We start from the raw sequence: 10873 nt of genomic DNA, 5'->3' as shown, positions 1-10873 counted from the left end.
ATGTTCACTAGCAGTCTAGTAAATTGTGAGCAAGTATATCACGGAGCATTGAGCATCAGCCGGTTAAGTCAATCGACTGAGAGATAAAAATATATATTTCAAACAGCTAAAAAATTAGCCGTTCCAATATTATTATGCTTACAATAACTTGATAGACTTAGAAGCTTTAGCAATTTTTTTCCTATTTAAAAGCGATAAATAAACGACAAATGGGCTGAATCTATCAGAGAAAATTAGCGAAAAGGAAAACATTAAACCTTTTTAATTTCTTTCTTGTTAAAGAATATAATAATCTATTCTTGGAACACAAGCCTTTTGAACCCATTCTTGAAACGCAAGTTGGTCCTGTTACCATAATCGCTACGGCGACACGGACAAATCTACACATTGAGCGAAACCCCCGGCCCTTCATTACCCGAAACCGGTTTCTACCCCCAAGTCTACTGTGCTCGAACCCATCTCCCTCTCCCACCGCCACCGCCACCGCCACCGCCGCCGACGACAATGGCGACCCTCCTCGGGCGATCCGCCGCGCCCGCGCGGAAGCTCCTCCTCCTCCCTCGCCACCTCGCCGCCTCCGCCCCCGCCTCGTCCCGCGCCTTCTCTCGGTACTACCCTCGCGACGACATCGCTCGGTAAAACCCTACCCCTTTCTCACCCCCTCGCTTCCTTGCGGAACCTTCTAGAAGCCGGGATTGACGTCCCCCGTGTGCGTGTTGCTTTCAGGTACGACCCGCCGAGCACGCCGGTGAACTGGGGCGTGAGCATAGTCCCGGAAAAGAAGGCCTTCGTGGTGGAGCGGTTCGGCAAGTACCTCAAGACGCTCGGCTCCGGGATTCACGTGCTAATCCCCATGGTGGACCGCATATCCTACGTGCACTCGCTCAAGGAGGAGGCCATCCCCATCCCCGACCAGAACGCCATCACCAAAGACAACGTCACCATACAGATCGACAGCGTCATCTATGTCAAGGTATACGACCAACTACTTGCCTCCTCTTGCTCGCCCTCTCGAGTCTCCATACAGATTGTTGAGTGATGCTGTTAGTTGTGGTGGTTTGGCGCTTCACCTGTTGTTGCCGGTAGATCAGGGATGGGTGAATGTGACACGTTATGGTGAAAGTTTGTGTGAATTGGATTGATCCAGCTTGTGATTTGGCTGGTGTAGGATGGATTATGGCAAGGGTTGGATTTTGTTGCGATTGCGATTGAACTGAGGAGATGGTCGGATAGTTGTGATGCGTTAAGTGGTTTTTTTATGTGGATTTCCGGTTTCCTGTTTACTGATTTGGTTTAATATAGCAGATGGAATTGAAGGACACATGTTTGTGTTGTGAAACCTAAATACTATGTGAATGTGTGACATTTCCTGCTTTTGGATTTGGATTTTTGGTTGGTACTTGGTAGGGAGCATGGTACAGGAACAGGGTTTAAGGCAATGAACTTGGAGGTGTAAAATATCGAGTAAACTGAGTGAGATAACTTTGCATTTAATTGACACTATAGTATTGTTCTAATCTTCTTTGGCATGCACTTGTTATTTGCATTAGTTGACCCTGTCATACGTTAAATTGTGTCACCAGCAATTTTGGTCTATGTTGACTTGGAAAAGGGGAAAATGAACAATAGTGGATTTCTGTTTCACAATAGCTTAAGAGGGCCTTGTGTGTCAACTGAATATACTCCAATTTGGTTAGGTGTTCTTAACTGAAATCAGCTCTGGAAAACTAAAGTAGGGAAACTGAGGGCGTTAAGTCCGTTTTAGTTTATTGTACCGGCGTAAATTGTCTCTTCAATTAGGTCAGATCTCCTTGTTTTTGCAGCATGTCATGATACCCTTTTTTAAATTCCTGGACAGAATTATTTAGGTTATATCTCTTGTGACCATTCCCCAAGCAAAGCTCAAGATGTTTTCACCTTAGTTCACAACTTCCAAACATCCTCATGACCTATGATCACCTTGAATCAGGAATTCAGGATAAAGCAGAATGTCGTTGTTAGCACTTCGCTGCTTTGCCTAGTATGAGTCGGATAGGTATGATGGGGCTTGTGGTGGTGCTTGGGTGTGCAATGGATGCAGGTTGACAGTCTTGTGTACTCTTTTGTATGGATTCGATGATGGTTATATTACGCCCCTTCTGGCTGCATTAGGTTGTAGATGCTACCGCCCATGGTCATTGAGATCAATGCCTGGGCTCATTCTCAATGATAGTAGCAACCTCAAGATGCCGCAGACTGTCATGTTTTATAATCTCAATTTGTGCAGATGACACCTGCCTATGCGTGAACTTCTTGAAGATGTTTCTATTTTTTAGTGAAATCTGATATTTGAATCTTACCTTCAGATCTTGCCTTGTTTCAAACTCAGGATTTGTCAGGGCTGTAGTACCAACCATTGTGTGAGACTGAATTTACTGCTTGCAAGTCCTGGTGAAAAAGAGGTTATACAGTGTTTCATGGAATTCATAGTAGCATAGCCTTGGTGTTGTAGGAAATGGGGTACGTTTTTTTGTGATTTAATTAGGTTGCTTCATGTGGAATTCTATTGTAGTTTTTAGTGCTTCAAAAGATAGATGCTGTTTCTTAAACAAATCCCAACTTAAGATCTAACTTGTAAATTTTATTTCCAACATGGTGTGGAGGTATTTAAATGGGAAAGCTGTATTATGATGAGTTATTGTGAGTCTAAACAGACTGCTTATTTCCTTGTGATGTAATCTTTGTGGGATTGAAGCTTATTTTATTTTTGTCAGATGCTGTTGAAATGCTTCATTGGCTGGTGTTGTCATTGTGATTAATAGGTAGATGGCAGTTTGGCTCTATGGTTTATTCTGGGTTTTGTCCTATGGATAGGATAGCAAGCATTCTATTTATCACATGAATTTATGAAATGCTGCATAAAATTCAGTTTGTCTACTATGTTTTGATGCAAATTTGCTGTCAATATCTGTGGTTTTTGTAAGTTCTGTAAGTAATACTGTGGTAGGTGAACCTGTTATTCTTAGTACCATCAACTGGCCTGCAAATGCTCTAAGTTGGATTTGAGAAATTCCATAGTTACTACAGCCAAAGTTGTTTATTCTGGAAAACAAATGCTGTTGCTTCTGAGTGCTGAGAGCTACCTCATGATTTTGTTGAGTTTTGCAGATTATGGATCCCTACCTTGCTTCCTATGGTGTGGAGAATCCAATTTATGCAGTCCTACAACTTGCACAAACAACCATGAGAAGTGAACTTGGGAAAATAACCTTGGACAAGACTTTTGAGGAGAGAGATGCATTAAATGAAAAAATTGTGGTATGGCTTCTTATTCCCATCTTGAGTTCTTTGTTCAACTTTCCATACCATAGCATTTAGCATGGAGAAAATTCATCTGAGCTTTGTACTTGATTGCGCAATAGTCTCTGTTTATATTGTAACTGCCATACACATAAGTTTTTTTGAACATACCAAGAAATCATTGTTCCCTCGCCTCATTTAGTCCAAATTGCGAGCCTACTGAAAATATGGGATGTCTTGCATACATTCTCTTGACGGCAAAGTGAATGCCAGTGTATTAGTCTTAGATAATCTTTATGAGGACCAATGTGTTACAAAATTATGATGTGGTCCATTTGAAACATATGGAGAGCAGTTGCAATTTTAACATGTTAGTTCGTCTCATTTTTTGTATGCTGAAACTGACAGGACAGATAAGCACCTTGATCATCTGAGCTTTCAACATCAGCAGTTATTTTGTATTTTCATGTTCTTTTGTTTAAGCTCCTCAAAGAAGAAACTTGTAAATTTTGTGTGATAAATTCTGATTGCTTTATTATGCCATTCTACTGTTTATTAGTATTATTATCAAATGGTTTTGTACTATGTTTGTTTACTACGAAAGGCCTAGTGATAATTCATAACAAATTGACGAAGCAAAGAACTTAACCACACAAATGTTCTTTCAGACCCATATGTGGTAGCTGTTGTTGTTCTCCCTCTCTCTCTCTCTCTCTCTCTCAATGTAGCCTTTGTCTCACACTTGTTCATCAGTTCATTAGGGTATGTAACTATTTCTGTGGGCTACCAGCTACCTTTTTATCTGATTAATGTTTTCTGTCGATTTTCTGCAGATGGCCATCAATGAGGCTGCAATAGATTGGGGCCTGAAGTGTATCCGTTATGAGATCAGTATGTTGCTTTCTTGTTTAATCTTTGAGTTATACCTGTGTTGTTTCTCATGTTTTAAAATTGACGATGCAGGGGACATAACTCCTCCACATGGGATTAAAGTGGCTATGGAGATGCAGGCTGAAGCAGAAAGGAAAAAACGTGCCCAAATTCTTGAATCAGAAGGTGATGACTGCACAATCCTTTTCATTTTTAGGTTGTGGTTCTAATTCTTCCTCTGGAAAAATTGATAAGTTGGAGATACCCTTACCATCTTCTGTATTTGAGAGATGTTGTTGACTTTGATATATGGAGGATAGAACTCTGACATTTTTCATCTATTGTACCAGGAGCTATGTTGGATCAGGCAAATCGTGCGAAGGGTATGTGACATTTCATCTAAACTGTTCCTTATTTTCATGTTCTCCTTTTCTGTAAATCTGTTCAGCATGCATCATTCCACCACCATTTTGTGCGCTTTCGATTATTGGATTGCAATTGAACATTGCAAATGATTGGCATCTTTTCTTCTAAAGGGGGTTAAGTTGTTTTTTTAAAATTATTTTCTTTTCCATGAGGGATTTACTTATTTTGGTAATGAACACCAGGTGAGGCCGAAGCAATTCTTGCCAAGTCAGAAGCTACTGCTCGTGGAATCAGACTGGTTTCAGAGGCAATGACAAGTAAAGGCAGTACTGAGGTATCTTGGTTTCTTGACTATCTATTATGCTGTACCATTGTAGTTAAGTTATGCATCAAAATGTTTCTTGCTACAAAATTTGTGCCCTCTTAAATGCTAACAATTTATATTACTCTGCTAGGCTGCGAACCTGAGAGTTGCGGAGCAATACATCAAAGCATTTGGTAATCTAGCGAAAACGGTGAGATCAAGAAGTTCTGTTACCCTGTTTTACATCCCGCCCCTTATGTGAATTTCAAAGTGCTGATGTTTTGCTATTAAATCCAGACGAATACAATTCTCCTTCCAAGTGATGCTGGCAGCCCGGCATCTTTTGTAGCCCAGGCTCTCAAGATATACCAGCATACTGTCAAGTCCAACCCCAAGATGGGAGCTGGCCACGCCCACGTAGACGAGCTGGAGAAATCAGAAGGAGAGACCGGCCCTGCTGCCCTACCTTCTGAGACAAGCATCATGCCCCCACTCTTCCCGGAAGCAGATCCTGGAAAGACCTTCTCCCTGCAGCGCCACAAAAACAAGCATTGAGTTCTGCTCGAGTACCTGAAGGAAGCCCTTTTTTTTGTCTGTTCTGCAAACATTGGGGAAGTGTCACTGAGAACACCAGTAGGGTTAGTTTTGTGAGTTTAGACTTACGGTTTAAGAAACATATATGTGCGGGAGAAGTTAGGGGATAGACGCCTAGGCATTGGTTTCTGGGAGCTAAATGCAAGTAAGTTTGGCGACCGGAAAGGAAGATTTTGATTCTGGGGATTGTTCGGAGTTAAGCTTTGGTTCCTTCTTATGATGCGAGTTTGTAAATGCTGGTTGGGTTATCGTTCATGAAACAAGTACACTTGGAGGCAATATTTTCGTTCGTTGAAGCTGTCTCTGGGGGAACCGGCTCTTCTAACTTAAGGAGAAAGTCATGGGCTACGGGAACCTGCTCTTTGAACCGGGGATGGTTAAATGGGTTATTTGGGCTGGCTTAGCATGGTCTGATTACTGTAACGGGTGTCGGCTGGTGTGCCTCCTCTCAGTACATGGCACGGTAATCAGGTCTGTTGATTAACGTGTCGGGTCAGTCTAGGTACGACGGGTATGGTGTCACGGGTGGTTCGTCGGTACAGGTGGTCTGATAAAATAAAAAATATAACTATAAAATTAAAATATATATAAAAATAGATAAAAATATAGAGAATGGATAACAAAATAGCTACAAAATTAAAAATATATATAGAAAATAGTCAGATACATGTTGGGTGGGATCGTGTCTGTGTCGGCCTGTCTCAATCGGGCTGTCACGCTGTGCCACGCACTCGATCCAAGCGCAGCCTGTGTGCTCGTGCCATGCCATCTTAGTCCGTCTCGACTTAGGCTATACCGTGCCTATAATATCGTGTCTCAGACTGATCCAGTAGACACGGTCTATTTGAGTATCTTTACTTTAGGTTTAGGAGAAAGTCATTGGACTACAGTACCCATGACTTTGGTTCCCTGTGAGCAGTGGATTGAAATACGCGGTCAAGATCTAGTGCTGCGTTTCCATGACCTATGCTCGTGCTACAGTGTTCTTACCTCAGAACATAGCATTAGCATACACATACCTTTCAGAAAACCGTGAGGCTTCACTGATGGATAATGGACAACTAGCCTCATGTATTTATAGAGCACGAGTAATTTTGCTTATTATTTCGACGAAACGAATAAGAGGATTTTTACGCAGGAAGGGCCTTGACTTTATAGTAGTAAAGCTTTGTGAAAGATACCACCATCGCGCTGCAAAGTAGTAATTGACGAATGCAGGGCATATGTGCGCCTAAGAAAAAAATTGGCTAGCACCACGGATGGTGAACTAGCCAACCGGTTCAACTCCTCTCTTCTTAAAAATTGCGGGAAGGGACGTCTCTCCCTTCCAATCACATTTTCTAAAAGAAAAATATCCAAATACCAATCATGATTAGAAAACCACTGAACCAGATCGATATCTTGCTGTTCGACAGTCACATAATTCTAAACTTCTGTTTTATTCCTAGTCTAATAAAATAGGCAGAGCTCGTTCGTCTTTTCTAAAAAACAGTCACATAATTCTCTTGTTTCTTACCATTATGTAAGCTAAATAACGGATTCCTTTACTGCTCCATTTCAGCAAAGCTAAATAACTCTCGATCAGTACCATTGCGATTAACTGATGGTCTTGGATGCATTCTTTGGCCTCCTTTCCTGCGATCGGGTCGCGAGCAGGCGGGCTTCAGGAGCACAGGAATTCCTTGCTTAATGCCTTGGATAAACAGTTAACTCCAAAGGTTCCAACAAGCTGACAAAAAATAGTGATATGGATCATCATTACCTGGGCCAAGAGATCCTTCTGCGGTTCTGCCTGACGCACTTGTCTGTCGTTCTCCTTGTCCAGGGCCAAGCAGTTGAGCAAGGACACCATCTCGGCAACAGCACCGAACTTCTTCGGCTTGCTCACATACATCCGTTATTGTATTACGTGATCTTAAGAATAATAAAGAAAAGATATGGCGTAGGGATTTTACCCAACTCAAGGGTCTGAACTTGTATAAATTTATATCTCGCTATGCGGTACTCTTCAACTACTAAGCATGTATCCCTATTTTCCGTATCATAATAAATAAACAGTTGTGTACAAATCCTTAACAGCTAGCATTGTCCATAGGAATATGAGCAGAGTAGTCGACATCAGAAGGTATCATGCTTCCCAACATGGCAGATCTCGGGTCCTTCAATGAATTACTGGAGATCAGTCGATCTCCAAAGGCCATATACAACTAGTCGGCCTCAAGGTCGACTGGCTAATGTGGTCTTTCAATAGATCACGTCAAGGGGACGTATCACCCAACCTCCCTACATATCTCAGTTACCAGTAACATGCGTTACCGAGGGATCGAGGGCTCTGAAAAGAATATTCCGAAGGACGAGCCCTAATTTATCGAGTTTGATGCGTCTTCTTTGGATTCATCTAACTACGAGGAAGAGTATTATGAGGTGAATACCCTTGAAGTTGGGGATCAAGGAAACGGGGATAACCCCAACGGTCACCAACCTGACTACGAAGGAAGTCCCAACTGCTACTGCAACACCAGCAGGAGGGAGAAAGTATGACTCCTGCTGGGGGAAATGACTGGATGGTCGCCTAGATTCCCTCGGCAGACCCCCTCACGGCTGCTGGCCATACTTCGGGTCAAGGCGTCATGACCCCTCTGGTCCCTCGGAACCTTTTTGGTACATTCACTAGCGCCCAATATACGTCCAAAACATCACAACTCTTAGAACGGGCCAAGATCCTCCTCAACTCCATCCCACCAAAGGGGCTAAAAGACTAAGGCACTGCTCATTGGGTGCAAGAGATGATTGGTATCCATATAGCTCAACATATGGCCAAGGCCTCTGCTCAAGAGAAGAGCAGTACGCCTCGAGTAAGTCAACCTCCAGAAGTCGAGTCAAAGCATGTACCCAAGAGAACCCCTTATCGGCAAGAACCTCCTCACAGGGCTCCTGCTAGGAACTCGAGGGAAAACACGAGCCATGAGACCCACGGTAGATTTAGTAGAATGGAGGAATGTGAAGAACCCTCAAAGAGACCTAGCCAGTTTCCCGATATCCGAGCCCAACTGGACTTCGAAGGGTGGAATGATGATAATAGGATAAATGTTGTGGTTCTCCCGAACAAGTCTAAGAAGAAAAACAAGACTGTGAAGCGCAATGTCATGGCCGCCTTCCACGACAAGACTTAAACTTTTCGAAAGATCTCCAATAAGGGGAAAACGTCGATGCTGAGGGTGTGGGACTCGACGAAGAAGTGGTGCACCATCCATAATTCATACACTCGTGACACCGAGGTCTGCCACACCAGGCTCAAGCAGCTCAAGGAGCAGCAATAGAAGGGGCAGCACTCAGGGAAGGCCTCTTACTCCAAAGCGTCAGAGGATGACGATGACCTCACATTCTAGGAGGGCCCTCATAAGGTGAATAACATCTTTGGAGAGTCAACCAGCTATGAGTCCAAGCGACATATCAAGAGTGTGGAACATGAGATCCTTTGGAGAGTCAACCAGCTATGAGTCCAAGTAGGTTGTGGGCTTTGGGCTTTGCTGCTTTAGCCTTCTGCAGTTGGACTAGTCAGCTAATGTAGCTCTAAGTGGGCTATTAAGAAATATGTATACCCGTAGTCAAGCTCAAGCCCCTTCGCTACCCCTATGCTGCCCGCAATCAAGCTCAAGCCCCTTCGCTACCCCTATGCTGCCCGCAGTCAAGCTCAAGCTCAGCAGCTCCAGTTCTAGGTCTGTAACTCTGTTCTGGTGTTCTATTCTATATAGCACACAGCCACACACACAGAGAGCACACTAGAGTGTAGACAGCACATAGCAGTAGCACAATCATACTAGATAGCAATAGCATTGCTATTTTGGTTTACTAAAATCCTAGACTATAATTTTTTAGCTATATTTATCCACGCCACACGCCATAAGCGTTGTAAAGATGTGAAGGTGATGGGTCGCCACACCTCGCCACATCGCCATAACAACTATGATTAGAAGAACTGATGTCGTGATCCTCTTCAGTGGTTGAGGTCCTCCTTTGTGCTACAATAGATTCTGCTTCAGCTTGCAGCCTCATCAGGAGTTCATCCCTGCCATATATCTATCTTTGTATCCAAATCAAGTGATGCAGATTCTTCTTCAGAGTATCCACTTAACTTTTTGCCTTCTAATGCGGCAGTAGCAGCCTTAGCCGGCTTAAAATAGTCAGCCCATCTCTTCCTGCGTTTAACAAATTTACAACGTTGTCACAACTAAGACAATAAAGGTAGCATGCAAGCAAGTCACATGAAGAAAGTGCAGACCTGATATCTCATGGCACAGATCAGCCTTGTTTACAAGGAGCATTGTTCTCTTGTGTTCATCAATTTCCTTTGCGTATAACTAGTACAGAGGAAGACAAGTTACAAGACAAAACTAAGGCAGCACAATCACCAACAAAGTACATAAGGTGAAACACTTTAAATCGGTATGAACACAATCTCTCCCAAGAAGGCACAATAATAGTTCCAGAAATAACATAATTTAGATTCTAGCAAATAAGTGTCGTGGCAAGTTTGTCCTAACGTAAAACAAAGAAAAGCAAGATCAAGGCATGCTTGCTTTTACAGAAATGTAATTTCACAAGAAACATGGTTTTCATTTGCATGCTGTCAGCAAACTGAACTTCAAGGAGAAGATATCCGGGAAGCCTGGCTTGTTTCTGCAAGAAATGCAGGGACATCATAGGTTCCAGTTGTATAGTTTTTGCGAAAACATGGATAAGAAAACTTACTGAAGGCATAATCTCCGAAGAACTCATGAATAGGGCTTCTGGAGCAATTCTACTAACACTGTGTAGTTGTGCACAATGTGTAACATTAAACAAACTTAATCAGGGATAAGCCACCATCATTGTGGTTGGTTTACAAGTTGTTACATTCTAGTTAAAAAAAAAAATTACACCAAAAACATGAGCTCCCCGGCCTCCTCGCCCCCTTGAGCTCCCCGGCCTTCTGCTCTCCTCCCCTCTCGGCCAAGCTCATTGGCCATCCACTCTCCACCCCCTCGGCTACGCTCCAGCCTCCCTGTCCCCTCCCCCCTTGGCCCCTCCTCTCCTCCCCCCTTAGCGCCTCACTGCCAGCGGCCTCTGGCCTCCCTATCTCTTCCCTCCTCATCGCCCTCGCCCTCGCCCTCCTCGCTCGGGGACGGTGGGATCTACAGTGCAGGGGTGGTAGGATCCGAGGAGTCAAATGCCAAGTGCCTCCTGTTCTCCCCCTAGGCCTCTTTGACTACCTCTCGTCCTCCTTGCCCTCCTCGTCAGCCTCCTCACAAGGGCAACGGGATCCAGCGTGGGGACAGCGGGATCCGGCGCGAACGGCGTCTTCGACGAAGGCGCCATGACGGTGGCCACCATGCTGCCCTCCGGACCACCTCGGCCAATGACAGTGGCAGATCTTCCACCAGTGGCGGGAGTTGAAGCGCGATGGCAGTGACAGTGTCG

General features: G+C 43.8%; 1 protein-coding gene across 1 annotated transcript; it reads left to right on the top strand.

Moving 5' to 3' along the window:
• Window positions 1-380: 380 nt before the first annotated feature.
• Window positions 381-5709, top strand: LOC133896136 (uncharacterized). Its single transcript, XM_062336656.1, has 9 exons — window positions 381-635; window positions 727-973; window positions 3148-3297; window positions 4113-4170; window positions 4243-4335; window positions 4500-4532; window positions 4758-4849; window positions 4971-5030; window positions 5117-5709. The coding sequence occupies exons 1-9, from the start codon at window positions 505-507 to the stop codon at window positions 5372-5374; spliced, it is 1122 nt and encodes a 373-aa protein (XP_062192640.1). The 5' UTR covers window positions 381-504; the 3' UTR covers window positions 5375-5709.
• The last annotated feature ends 5164 nt before the right edge of the window (window positions 5710-10873 follow it).

Source organism: Phragmites australis, chromosome 16, assembly GCF_958298935.1.
Source record: "Phragmites australis chromosome 16, lpPhrAust1.1, whole genome shotgun sequence".
Taxonomy (NCBI): domain Eukaryota; kingdom Viridiplantae; phylum Streptophyta; class Magnoliopsida; order Poales; family Poaceae; genus Phragmites; species Phragmites australis.
This window is presented reverse-complemented; position numbering and strand designations above follow the sequence as displayed.

Excerpts from the sequence above, each read along its gene's own strand:
- LOC133896136 (XM_062336656.1), top strand. The coding sequence starts at position 505 with ATGGCGACCCTCCTCGGGCGATCCGCCGCGCCCGCGCGGAAGCTCCTC. Across the intron at positions 636-726 it reads CCTCGCGACGACATCGCTCG|GTACGACCCGCCGAGCACGC; the intron begins GTAAAACCCTAC and ends TGTTGCTTTCAG. Across the intron at positions 974-3,147 it reads ACAGCGTCATCTATGTCAAG|ATTATGGATCCCTACCTTGC; the intron begins GTATACGACCAA and ends TGAGTTTTGCAG.